Source organism: Lissotriton vulgaris, chromosome 2_1 (genome assembly GCF_964263255.1).
Source record: "Lissotriton vulgaris chromosome 2_1, aLisVul1.2, whole genome shotgun sequence".
Taxonomy (NCBI): domain Eukaryota; kingdom Metazoa; phylum Chordata; class Amphibia; order Caudata; family Salamandridae; genus Lissotriton; species Lissotriton vulgaris.
This window is the reverse complement of record NC_141687.1, coordinates 1,853,569,879-1,853,583,944: the sequence shown is the minus strand read 5'-3', so window position 1 is coordinate 1,853,583,944 and position 14,066 is coordinate 1,853,569,879. Positions and strand designations below refer to the sequence as shown.

General features: G+C 42.3%; 1 protein-coding gene across 1 annotated transcript in view; it reads right to left on the bottom strand.

The window, feature by feature from the left end:
* Window positions 1-4,803: 4,803 nt before the first annotated feature.
* IGDCC3 (immunoglobulin superfamily DCC subclass member 3) overlaps window positions 4,804-14,066 on the bottom strand; it is a 359,560-nt gene continuing 350,297 nt past the window's right edge. The window contains exon 14 of the mRNA XM_086958028.1: window positions 4,804-12,620. Within this exon, the coding sequence (XP_086814154.1) occupies window positions 12,423-12,620 (198 nt within the window). The 3' untranslated portion in view covers window positions 4,804-12,422. The remainder of the gene's footprint in view (window positions 12,621-14,066) is intronic.

Below are 14,066 nucleotides of genomic sequence, written 5' to 3'. Positions count from 1 at the left end.
TAAATCATACATTCACCCCCAGCAAAAAAAGAATGGATTTAGGCCCAGATATCTGTACTGGGGTGAATGTATGATATTGTTCTGCATTCTGTCCATCAATTGTTCTTTTTACATTTGTCACCCTGAGTGGCACGGGTATGCCCAGACATGGGTTCCGTGCTCTCCGTGGCACTGGAGTCAAGCTATCCTGGCTGATGAGGGCTGAAAGCCCGAAACCGGTCCAAGGATACTTGTTTACAGTACAGGGAGGACCTGACCGGGCAGTTCGGACTGGACTGTTCCCATTGGGCGCAGGGTCAAGACTGATTTGCATATGGCTGGGTCCAAACGGGAATGGCAAGGTTAGCAAAAAATGTATGGATTTAGGCCCAGATCTCTGTACTGGGTGAATGTTTGACATTGTTCTGCATTCTGTCCATCAATTGTTCTTTTTGCATTCGTCACCCCGAGTGGGACGGGTATGCCCCAGACGTGGGTCCCGTGCTCTCCATGCCACTGGAGTCAAGCTATCCTGGCTGATGAGGGCTAAAAGCCCGAAACCGGGCCTAGGATGCTTATTTCCAGTCCGGGGAGGACCGGGCCTGGCAGTTTGGGCTGAACTGTTCCCATTGGGCGCAGGGTCAAGACTGATTTGCATACGGCGGGGTCAAAACTGGAATGGCATGGTGAGCAAAGAAATGATGGATTTAGGCCCAGATCTCCGTACTGGGGTGAATGTATGACATTGTTCTGCATTCTGTCCATCAATTGTTCTTTTTACAGGAACATGATGCATGTTTTATCTAGCATTGTGGTGGGGTCCAATGGTAAGTGGTTTTGGCCATCAATCCACGTGGTGGGAGGTGACACAGGGCTTTAGGATTTGCAGAGTCCAGGCGAGGAAGAGATGAAGATTTGGCTTCAAAAGGGTTTCCCCATTAGACCTTGGGGATCCAGACTGTGCCATTATCAAGAGAGATGAGGTCTTGTGAATCAAGCTTGTAGATCCTACATGGCATTACTAATCAGGTCCTCCACTTGGTCCAGTGAAATTATGGATTAGGTCTGGAGTCCCTGTCATTGTGGGGATATAAGGAGCTTTGGTGATTTGAATTTCTTGTGGGTTCTTGGGAGATTCAGACCAAGCTAAAGTGGTCTCCTTAAACCTCAGCGTGAAGCATATTAGCCCTCTTTAGTGAGCCCTACATTTTTGAGCCATTTTTAGAAATCTTGAGTTTGTCATCCAAAAGTAAGTTTGTTCTCAAATGCTATTGTATTGTATTGATTATTTATATCATACTTACCGTACCCTTGAAAAGTCTAAAGTGTTCTCCTGGTTGGTCCAGTTACATTATTTTGTATTGCGCTTTATAACCCAGCAAGCTTCGATTTGCATTGGGTTCCTGGGTGCCAATTGGCATACATGGTTGAAAGGGTGTTCTTTCAGGTCTGGCCTGGGACATGTTGATGAAGTGTGTGAGGTTTGATGACGAAGGGATGCGATTACCATGCTTCAAGGTTTTACCTCAATTCTGTATGTTTTCCATTTTATTACATAGAAAATGGCTGTCCATAACACTGTAGCCACCTTGATGATGCAACATAGATAAATGTGCTTTTTACCTACTGTTTGGTCGTGGTTTAGGGGTCGTTCATTGTTTCAGGTGTGATTTTAGTCTTTTAAAAAGATTTTCTAAACATGAACCAAAATGTACCTTATGGTATGAAAGTGTATTTGTATAAGACATTCCCAATATTTGTTTGGTTCTGTAGGGCGCAGGAATTTGAGCGCCCTTTATAGTCTGGGATACTAACTGACTGGATATAATATTTTGATTGGGTTTTATATTTGTCAAGGTTGATCATGTTGGGTAATGACTGTTAAGGATATAGTGAATTTCTGATGAGTTCAATTGAATATTTTCACCCTGGGTCATAAATGCAGAACCAAGAGAACCACTGAGGCAGTAACCACTCAACACATACCTTTGTTTTCTTCACCGCTTTAATCGAGGATGCATTTGCTAAACGAAGAGGTCTCATGTCGCATCCAACACTTTGCCACATCAAACAATCACACGCAATCCAAACAGTTGTTAATAAAGAAGCCACATGGTTGGTAGAACTAGGATCTAGTTTATTACTCTAGTTTATTATGAACGAGTAGCAACAGGCTAAAGCCTAAACGGTACAAACTACAAAATACCCATTGTGTTTCTGTGTATACAGGACAAACAATCATTGGCTCAGTGGGATTGTGAATATCACAAGAGGGAAAGCAAGATAGGAAACAAAAAAGGCATGAAAAGTGCTTTGCATTCTGCGTTTTAAACAATGTTTTTTTCCCTGAATTTAGTCATATTATCCATTTTCACAGCTGGGATATCAGCCTAATGTTCTCACAACACATACAAGAACCAAATCTTCCACAGAAGGCTTGCAGGTTTTTTGCACAGTGGCCCACTGTCAGCTGTGTCCCATTCCAATCTGAATAATGTATCCACACTGTGGACGAGTCACTTGCGCCTTGGGTCAGGTACCTAGGTAGGCCACCTAAACATTTAACTTATCAGGGAAATTTATTGACAGACCTGGACATCTTACTGTGTTTGGATAAACGACAAAAAACATATTTCGGGGTGAATACACCGCAAAGGCATTATTGGATGAACCTGAATGAAAGGGGGCAGCTCCAAGACTAGCACTGGGTGAAACATTTACCAATAGGCTAGAGACAAAGAACTGGAGAGCCATTTCTCAAAATAACCTGGTTAACCCACAGGATCACAACTTTAAAAAATATATTCTCTTTTCATGACAATGAAGCAATAAACACGTACATGTTGTTTCACAAGAATCCCACTTCGCTGCTGTGTTTTATTCCAGACAAACACACACTATAACAACATGACTGTACATAGACGACATCCACCCAACTGGTATGCCCACTCCATCCTCCAGCTCAGAGTTGTGCCGATTAGTGGATGGTTCATTTTAACGACCTCCTTCATCTGACCTTTGGTCGCAATGTATGAGACACACCTATGGATTTTACAATGAGATGCCCGCGCACAGGACAGAAAATTGCTTTTATTCTTACATTTTGGTACATTGGCATTTTAGAAGATCGCAAAGATCCCTAGGGTGTCTGCGTACCTATCATTTGTGAACTTCTAGGTTTCTGCCTCGTGGTCAGTGTGTCATGTTGTCATGTTCATGTCAGTGAATTTGTGATGTTTCCTGAGAGGTAAAAGTTGAGCTCCAGATCCTGAGAGTACCTGTCTAGAACTGCCCCTCATTGCAAGGGGGCCCTGAACCTCATCCATTTGAAAAGGTTCCGCTTGGTGTGTTCCACACCGAAGGCCACTGGACAACTAGGTGGAGAAGCCAAATACGAGTCTCAAGTGAGCACTTCCCAATCGTCTGGTGGTCTCTCATCAAAGGTAAATGTTTCAGGCGCTTTAAGAAGAGAGACTCCTCTTGCCCGCACAACTTGAACAGTTATTGGAGAATCTGTGCTGGACATTTTTTGCGGCCCTTTACTTGTCTGCTTTTCCTACAGTCCCAACACAACATCATCTCACCATTGTTTACTTCCCAGGACCTCGGTTATCACTCACTGGATGTGGCCTGGAAGGCAGCCGAGCCATTGGACATCTTGTACAAACAGTTCATGGTCTTTATTCTTGTATAGTCTTCGAAGTCTACACTTGAGGCCTTTGAGCTATTGAGATCACTGTACATCTGCATCAAAGTTCGGCAGCAATGGATTCTGGGAATTGGAACTGGGCTCTTGAGAAGAAGCCGGCTTTAAAATCCTAGAGCAGAGAAGCAGAGGAGTTTGCAAACTTGGAACACATGACACAACCGCCCTCCACTGTGGGCAGGCTTGTTGGTAATGCTTTGTCTTCCTGAGTGGGGCAGGCAGACCTGGTTTCTTTTGTCATTGTTCAACTCTTAATCCACATTATTTGCTCTCTAACTAAACCCAACTGGTTTTAAAAGCCTGTTCCCAGGGGCATGTTGATAATCGTGGCATGTGTTTTGTCATTAGTGGGTGCGGGCCATCAGATTCTACAAGACACCCGGCTAAGGAAGTAGATCGTTGGGCAGTATTTGTTGCTTGTCAGTCTTGACCGGTATCTGACAGGGCCTGACAAGCAAACTATTCTCACCTATCCCTACCACCCTCTCAGCAATAACAGAGGGTGTTTCGTCTGTTGTCAAGATGCCTGGACTGGGAAGTAGTCATAAACACAGCAAACTGGAGCATGGTGGCCCAACAACTATGACACATCGGAGGGATGAGCAACCTTCTGAGTCTGACCTCCCGCGTAACTCTCAGCAAGAAGCTGTGGGGCTTCTTTCATGGCTAGTGGCTTGCGCCTCACACTGGCCACCATTGAGAGAGGATGGCTCCGGCACTGCTCTTGCCATGATCACAAACTGCAGAAGGAAGCACTAAATGCACTGTTGTTTACGGCAAACACTTTGGATAACACCCATGTGTATTCAAAGACGTTTTGTAACTGATATTTCCGAACAATATAACAGATTTATATATTTTCTATTTAGAAAACAAAGGGATTCTGTATTCCTTTTTTGTGGTTGGAGGAAGATATGAATCTGAATTTTTGGTGCAAGAAACATATTCCGTAGTCGATGCAATACCTGTATGTGTTCGACTGCACCAGGGACAGCAACAGAGTGAAACTCTAATCTAAATCTGGATGTTAGAAAAATATATATTTATACATATGTATTTTACAAGATCATACATCCCCTAAACCCCCCCCCCCCTTCGAAACAGGATTACCAACACACACACACATATATATATATAAGTATATACATATATAAGTATTTATATGTATGCTATATATATGTGTATTGGCTTGTTGATTGGTTTCACAGTAGCAGGTTCTCGTATATTGCTCACCAAGAAACAATGCAATGATTAGGTGTGGAAATGCAAAGAGGCAACCACAAGCACCTGTCGCAGTCTGCACTGTGCATCTAGCTGAGTCATCCACCTCCATTTCAAAGCTCAGAACACAGCACGATTGTGCACACACAGCACACACCATGCACTTAGGGGCTTACACTGTATGTGTGAAGTTTTATAGAAAGGTGTTTGCATTATCAATGCCCATAGCAGTTTTCCTCAGTCTGGATTGATTCTGGGGGTTTGTCCAGACATAACTGCGCCCAGTCATAGGACACACCAGACTCAACCAGGGATAACCAAACTTGGTCTGTGTGCGGCTCTTGAATGCTCCCAGCCAGCATCCGAACCTGGCAAAACGAGCTCAGGGTCAATGTACTCTGTTGTTGTTAACACTCCAGGTAAGGGGACTCCTGAACTGAGCTTCATGCCAATCACACAATGCCTGAAAAATGAAATATCGTGTTTTCTACTGATAATGCTTTAACAACTTCTCCATTTAGAATGTCCCGTTTATCTTCTCTTGAACTTCTTTATATGCAATTTTCTTTCCAAAACTGCGTTTTATTGTGTGAAACAGAAGTGGCATGAGGTGGACAGGAAATGCAAATGTTCAATCAATCAAATGCAACAGTAGAGGTGCAGAGTAGAGGTCTGCTTTCACAAGAAAATGGTACATTGGATTGTGCTGTGCACACATGGCGAAGCAGACGCTAGTCGTTATAGTGATTACCATTCATGTCCTCTTTCTACGCCAATTCCAGTTTTAGTGGCCTGACAAATGAGGTGACAGTCTCAGTATGAAAAATGCTCACGAAAGGGTGAACATTTCTAATGTAACTTTAATTCATTAGGCATTGTTGCCTTTATTTTGATATTTTATCTTTGATTTGTACCATGTTCTGTTAGCCAACATGGAAATGGTCGAACTGAGAAGGTGGGCAGTCGGGCATGGGCCAGTGCCCAAGAATGACCTATGGACCGTGTGTGTTTCATTTTTAAAGGCCCTCTGCTTCATTTTTCCCCTGCTTTTGCACTTTAGCTCATGGGGGATGGCTTCGCTCCAAAAGACTCCTGAATTGTTTGCCTATCACCAGTGCTTTAAATGAGCAGCTACTGTCCGGTATGGAGTACCTGCACTTCTTTAACTTGAAAGGGAGAGTACCTGCACTTCTCAGCACTGTTATAATACATTTAATGGGAGAGTACAGGCACTTTTCAGGAGCAAACAGGTACGCTGGACAGTGGGTACAAGCACATCTCTCTTTCCATTTAAAGCACTGCCTGTCACCATTGCACATGTGGAGCCTTGTGCCACAAGCAGTGTCTTTCCCCTGACCCTCCCCCAGCCATGCCATCACTTTCGTGCAATGGTGGGTAGGGAAGAGTATGAATTTACAGGGGACTCGCTATAGGCCATCACCCACCTGGCCAAAATACAGTGCTTCTAGTTTTCACTGATCTTACTGGTACTGCAGGCTTTAAAAGGCTTAAGTTACCAAAACATTTCTCTAAAAATGAATCCAATAAGACTGACCAAAGGATGTTTCAAGAAAGTACACGATACACAAATGTGGGCCACTTTTTTGGGACTGACCGGGCGTAATTACAATCCCAATCCAAACCTGTATATGGGTATTTTTGGAGAGATATATATGGAACATAAAAATAAAATAAGAGATGGAAAGTTTATTATTGGGAAATTCAAAAGAGGTTTAAAGAATAATACTATATGTTTGCAAAACAGTATTGCAGTTTCAATGATGCTGCATCCCTATAAAGAATAAGGGGCATTCAGAACATAGAGTTCTGCCCCCTTTCATGTCTCAACCAGACGGCACCCAGCTTGGCACAACAAGTGTGTCTGCTCATCCTTGGTATGAGGAGACCATTTAAGTGAAAAAATAATGCACCCCTCTTTCATATTTTGTCTAGAGCCCTATTACCCAGTCATGGAGATATTAATATATACACGGATTTGTAGCAAGGGCATTTGCACAACGTTGGACAAATCAAGAACTATCCCTCGAAAAAATGTCAGGAAACATCTAAGATACCCCTTATTTAGGCAGATGTCTATCGGAGCCAGGTGAACCATCGGTGCATGGAAATAGAGCTCACCACCAGGCTGACGGCTCACCAGGGTCTCCTGAGCTGAGACCAGAACTGGAATGGTGGCTGACCAAGCTGAGGGAGGCTATGAGTCCTGAGTACATACCAGAGTAGATTTCTGTAGCTAAACTTCGTAAGATGGCTCAAACCCCCAACCCCCATGAAGTGTTACATCCAAAGTTGCACCCCTCTATCATATCACCACATTCAGAACTGAGATGAGGAATCTGGGAGCGCAGGGCAGTCTTGGGGAGATAGTTTCAGAAGTTATTTTTCTGTACAACGGACATAAGTGCAGCCTTGCCTGGATTGCCGTGGGTAGTTATGAAACCTCTCATGATTACCAGTCTAGAACCTGGCACTTACAACATATTTAAAAACACAGAACCCTCTAGACACTTGACCAAAGAACATCAAGACATCTACAACCATTGAAACAATTCCACGGTTACTGCACACAGTTTTAAATACACTGGATAACTATATCATATATTTATATATTTAAATATATATAAATATTGCTGATTATTAAGACCATGTAGTCCAATAGCAGATAGGCAAATTCTTCACACAAATAAATGTATGAGAACGCAGCCTGAGTCACTTGGCACAAACAATCTTGGTTCATGCTCCAGATGGAGACATGTATCACTTAACTCTGTCATTTGCAAAACAATGTTATTGGTAGGTTCACAGCCAGTCACCGGCCAAAGGTATGGTCTGCTGGCAAGGTTTGAAGCAGCTTCCGATAAAGGAGCTCAAACTAAGCTAAGGGCTTTTTTCTAGTTTGGGTACTAAAGCATAATGTATCTTTCCACGTCAATTGAAAAACGTATCTATTGTGTTTGTCTTTCGTAGGAAGGCTCTCCACTTGGGTCAACACAAATTCAGCTTGCCCTCGCCCAAATACCCTAAAGGTATACACTCACCATAAGTGACCATTTAGATAACTGTGGGCAGGAGGAAGGCACAGACCATTCCAGATTCACCTGAAATGTAAGAAATAACCTTTCTGTTGATCCAAAGGTTTCTTGGAAAATGCAGGAATATACGAGTGAGATATTTGGGCTAGAGACAAAACAGCACAAAGGTCTCATGGACTGGTGTACCCATCTTACCTCAATACCTCTATTGCTAGTATAGTTTTCTGTACAACACACAATGTTGCGTTAGCAGTGATGCCTTGCTATAACATTAACTTGTCTGTCTTTCAATAGTTTGTAAAATACAGGGACCCTGGAGAACTAGTTCAAGTCTCCTTCCATGTTTAGGTAATTCCCACAGTTTTTACTGTATTGCCATAAATATTAAAATTGACCTCTGTGCAAATGAAGTGAAGCCCTAATTTTCTGTAATGTATAATCTACGATCTCTTTTATGCAGAGCCACAGGTATGCACCAGTCTTTTGGTACGGTACAGGTACGGTACAGCAAAGGAATCATCTTCTTTACAGGTCGAGTTATGGAAAATGGTTCTCTCCACATACAGGTTAAATCATTCATCCTGTAAAGGTACAGTAAATGACATCTACTGGGTATAGTCAAGGATTTATTTCTTGTGCCGGTATAGAGAAGGAAGCTTCTTCTCAATAGGTCAAGTTTAGGACCCCCTCTTTTTACAAGTCCAGTTAAAGGATTTCTGAAGATCTTAAAACATTTGAGATATGAGGAAATCCTTTAGAGTGTCACTATCTTAATTGCTCATACCTGGACTGCCATTGACAGCTGCTCATTCGTAGTACAAAATTACTGTGTGTGTCTACTCGACTCTCTTTTGATGTTAGGCTGACCAGCGCTCGCTGTGTCATATGGCTCCTCCATAAGATGACAAACCTTGGATGCCTTGGACTGGGTTTCTTAAAATTGCCCTGTGGCCTTTGCATATCCACATCCAGAATTCTCGCAATCTTCTGTGACCAATGGAATGCCCCGAAGATAATTTGAATGGGAGATCTTCTGATGAATCCCACCAGATGCACATTGGGCTATGCATGGTGCTTCTCAACATGACTTATCAAAGGGACCCAGTGGGTTCACCAGATGTTAGTGAACGCCTGAGCTGTGTTCTTGCTGAGCTACCTGATCGCTTTCCATGCAAGGTGTCGAGACAAGGAGCAAAGGGGGATAATAGCACTGAAGGCAGCATCATGAGAGGTCTGTGATGGAAGTCAGCTATTGTCTATTATTCGGCACACGCGTGGTAAAGAAGTTTACGTAGTAAGTGCACTGCTGTAAATGTAGCGCGTTGTAAAGCCTTCGTGGTTAAGGATGTTTCCCATATTATTCACAGTTATTGGGTACAGTCCATGCAAAGTACAGTCTTCACAGTGCTTGAAAAAATGGATTTGGAAGCCAATTAGATGACAGTGTTAGGGAAATGACTTGTGTGAATGAAAGTTTCTTCAAACACATCTCTTTGAAAGAAAATAAGCTAATATTCCCATATGAAGACAGTATCGGCTGGCTCAGGCCCTGCATCCCTCTTCTCATCTCACGTATGTTTTGGTGGTATTTGGGGAGGTTAAACACTTCATGACAGATGGATTTATTGCTTTATCACAGCCTGGACTAGCTGCTGCACTGTTCCATGTAGCTGATCTGAGTGGCTGAACCCTAGTGGAAGGACACAGCCACGGCACACTGACCATGTGCCACAGGATGGAAGAGGCTGGAATCACAAATGGGATTAATAAGGAAGATGATTGATCTTCTCCAAATCTGCCTTGATCACCTGCAACTTATTTAGCAGATTTAAGCCACAAAAGAGGCACATCTGCTATTACTTGGCATTGCAGCATACACAAGTTATTATTAATGTAATATGCAAGTGAGTATCATATATGCCCTATTTACATGCCACTGCCTTCTTATTAAAGACAAGTGAGCGAAGAGATGAACAAAGATAACATTACTGCACAGTTTACAGGTCATCACACAACAATAAGAATTAAGTCTGTCATTTGACGGCTTCTTTCAAAAACTCATCTGAGGTTTGAAATAAGGATGGGGGAATGGGGGTAGGAGGACAAAATTGAACTTGAGACTTGCCAGGGAAGCACCGTAGTCATTAATGAGTGAATTATGGAGAGAGTGACTAAGAACATTTTGGTGACTTGTGCAGAATAAATTATTCAGATTTCTACACAAGGCAGGTAAACAGTAGATTCTCATTTCAGGACCGAAAAGCACCCAATCTATGGAGTTGTGCTTTCCCAATCAGGAAAGGACCAAGAAGACTTTTGACAGCCTTGTTGTATAAAGTTGCACGGGAGGCATTTTTATCTATAGTAATATCAAAAGAAATATGCCCATAAAAAAAAAACCTCACCATTTTTGAAGCCACAAGGTCAATGGGACCCAAACTGTACCTGGCTGAAAAGGCAGTCTCTCATCAGAGGAAGCCTGGAAGTGGCAGGCGCCCCTGTTATTATGCTATTGTAACATCTCTTGAACATTTTAAGTAATGTCCGCGGGTTTACGTTGTCCCATAGTAAACCAGTGGAAGTCTCTCGATTACTGCTAGGAGAAGACTGGCATACTGGGGCACTGAGGGATTTATTTCACTGGCTTGCCCCGCTGTAGAGCAATATCACAGTTTGCCAGTCCTTCTTCGACTCTTAAGGTGAATGGACCTCTGTGCATTTATGAATAAAATCCATGTGTAGAATATCGTCACAGGAGTCAAGTTTTGCTAATAAAGAGCAAAACCCAGTTTATAGCAGTCGATCAGTAAATGCAAGTACCAGTTTCTCTGATCGAAAGCTTAAGGAGACGCATAATCCCCAAACGGCAGTATTAGTAGTTCCATTCTGCTTTGAAACTGTACAACTTTCTCCTCCCCAGCCTATACAGCAACACAGAAAATGTCTAAGATTTCTTTGCGGGCATTACTGGAAGTTATTTTATCTCAAACAGTCCTCAAGGAAAAACATAAAATACAACTCATATGACATTTAAAACGGAACGCAAAGACTTACCAAAAATCATGTATATACCTGGTTAAAAATCTCTAAAGCTAAATAAAACACAAGGATAATATTCTCTATACTTGTTTAAATATCACCTTTCAATTTCGGGTTGGAAACTTGTGACTTTTTTGCTATTTCTTATCTTCAGATAAACCGGTTATATGAAACTCGGGCGGGAGGGGTGCAAGACACCTCTACAGTCCTGTAGGCATCTGCTGGGGGATTCTGCTGATAGGGTCAAAATAAAGAGGCAACATTCGAAAAAAGAAAATGTCAGGAGGTTCCATTAAAAACTTGAGGTAGAAATAGTTTTTTCTTTCAAAGTTTTGGAAGTGCTTTACAGTTTGAGCAACGGAAACATAACATAAAAGTGAATCAACGTTGAAAAAAAATAAATTTGTAAAACAAAACCCCAGGGAAATACCCAGGTCGGCTAGATGTGCGTAGCATGCGTTTTCCTTTTCTGAGGTAGTACCAAGTGTGTGTACTGACCGAGCGTATTTGCACAGTTTATGCAACTACTGGTTGAGTAATGCAGGACTCGCCATTGGCTGGTGCTGCAGTGACATTCAATCAGGTTGAGGTAGATTACTTCTGTTGACCGGAGCAGTCTCTCCCGGTCTTTCGCAGTTGGCTCAGTGAAGGATTATATCCGACATGCTTTCCATCCAGTCCTCCTTCTGTGTGTATGTTTTCTTTTTTGTGTTTTTTTGTTGTCGACAGCCAAGCAACAATAAAACAGGTCTCCTGAGAAAGGGTGTATAATCGTGAAACCACAGAAAGTTGCAGGCATCCGTAAAAGGTTGGCCATTTGGATTTTGTTCTCATTTGCTCCCTCCTACTGTCGAGTTGACCATTACTTGGACCAGGAAAAGATATAGTTTTGTGAAAACAAAAGAAAAAAAATACATAAACCTTAACAAAACAGACATTAAGAATACTGGCGAGTGGCAGTGTTTAGAGTCCTTCAGCTGCCAATAGGATGAGAGACAAGAGGACAGGTAAGACGCAGGTGTGAGAGTAGGTAAAGGGTTTAGTTTAACTCGGTCCCTCTCAACAGGCGTGTCCCAAAATTCTTCTTCTGATAGTTGTGTTTTGTTTTTTTAGCAGCCAGTGGTAACATAAGAGAAAACAAAATCAGGATCCAGTCCTGATGAGGTCACAATAAAAAATTATTGGAGGCCTGAGATTGAGAGAAACATTTTGCAGGAGGTGGCGATTGCCTCTCCCCTCCTCCAATATATAGGAAATAAAACATTCAAAAGACCACCCCATACAAAAAAATAAAGAAATTGCAGAAATCTTCAATTTGACCTGAGATTGAAAACTTGCTGTTAAAGCCAGCGGTGGCAGTTCCTTTGCCAAGTCCTAGAGAACTAGAGACTGCTCAGAGCCGTGGAGGGAGAGCAGGAACGGTTTCACCCTTCGCTAGTAGGGCTGTGGTTCGAGGCTTTGCTTTCCAGTGAGACGCGGACTTGGGATCCAGACTGATGGTCCTCCAATGATGGCCTCGATAGGGGTTTACTGGCCTGCTCTTCGGTGATGCTGAACTCGTCCGGGGGGAGCATTGAGATCTGGGTGTCATCCAGTGAGGTAGGCAGTTTCGGAACAGGCTCCTAGAAGGCAAGAAGAGACAAGAGATACCCTTAACGTGTTAATTAAGAATATACTAAAATATTTTACACAAGTACCATGAAATAAATACATTTTAAAATATTTTTCATATGTTTGCAACATGAGTGCTGGACTGCTGTAGAGCAAACCTGCCCAGTCACGAATCACTTGGGATTTTGTAGACATCTAATGTCCTTAAATTGCAAGTCAGATCCTCTTGAACAGAGAGTCCCGATATAATGTTACTTACATGGATTTTTAAAGTTGTATCCATTATAAATTCACATACAGCATATGATCACTCAATGTAAAGGCTGGGCTCACAATATGTACTTGCTATTCCCAAAAGTTAAATAAGTGATCCACCATAGGCACTTCAAGAGTGACTCACAGTAAACTAAAACACCCAGTCTTGCCTCCTGGTACAGGAAGTCCTAGCTCCCGAAACAACAAAAGACCCTCCAGCCTTAATCTCGAAGACTTGCTTTGTGAAACAGAAACTCTAAATGCTCCTTCCTGACAATGGGAAGTCCTTCCCCGTGAAAAAAGTAAGCCCTACATTTGAAAGCTGGGAATAGTGTAAATTCCACCTCCTAAAACCGGAACTCCTGCTCCCTACTTCAAGTCCAGCCTCTTCCGGAGGTGGCCTAGCATCAGGCATATTTAGGGATTGGGCAATTTTCATGCGCTGTGTCCCACAGTAATAGTCGGCCATTTAAACTAAGTGTATCTGTTTGGAAAGGGGTAATTGGTATAACTACTGTGGCTAAAGGCAGCTACAGTGACACATTGTTAACTGCTACTAGTAGCCGTCACACACAGGCTTGCCAGAGCATTAAAATGTGAATAAACTATCTCTTAAAATAGGGCATATTCACTACACAAAGTTCAAGAGTAAAACAGCTCTTAAAATGTCCAACAAAGTTTACCTCACATTTTTATTACACGACTAAGAAATTTCCAGACTTGAGAATCCATTTTAAGACTAGGGCTAGATGTATGTAAATAAGTTTTACCGATTCTTAAATACCGAATTTTACCAATTCGGTATTTAAGAATCGGTAAAACCTATGTGGTATTTAAGAATCGGTAAAACCTATGTAGGTAAAAAATCGGTAAAAAATACCGATTCGGTAAGATTCGATATTTACCGATTCGGTAAATACCGAATCGGTATTTGCTATTGAATCCTATGGGCCTTGAAGCCCATAGGATTCAATAGCAAATACTGATTCGGTATTTACCGAATCAGTAAAAATACCGAATTGCCAAGGGGGACAGGGTGTCACTTTGACACCCTGTTGCACCCCTGTTTCTGGCATGTGTGCCACATGGCACAGGTGTACATGCACAAAGGTGCATGTACACAAGAATTCGTTATTTACCATGCAATTGTATTGCATGGTAAATACCGAATCCTGAAAGCCCTGTAGCAGTGTTAAAAGTGA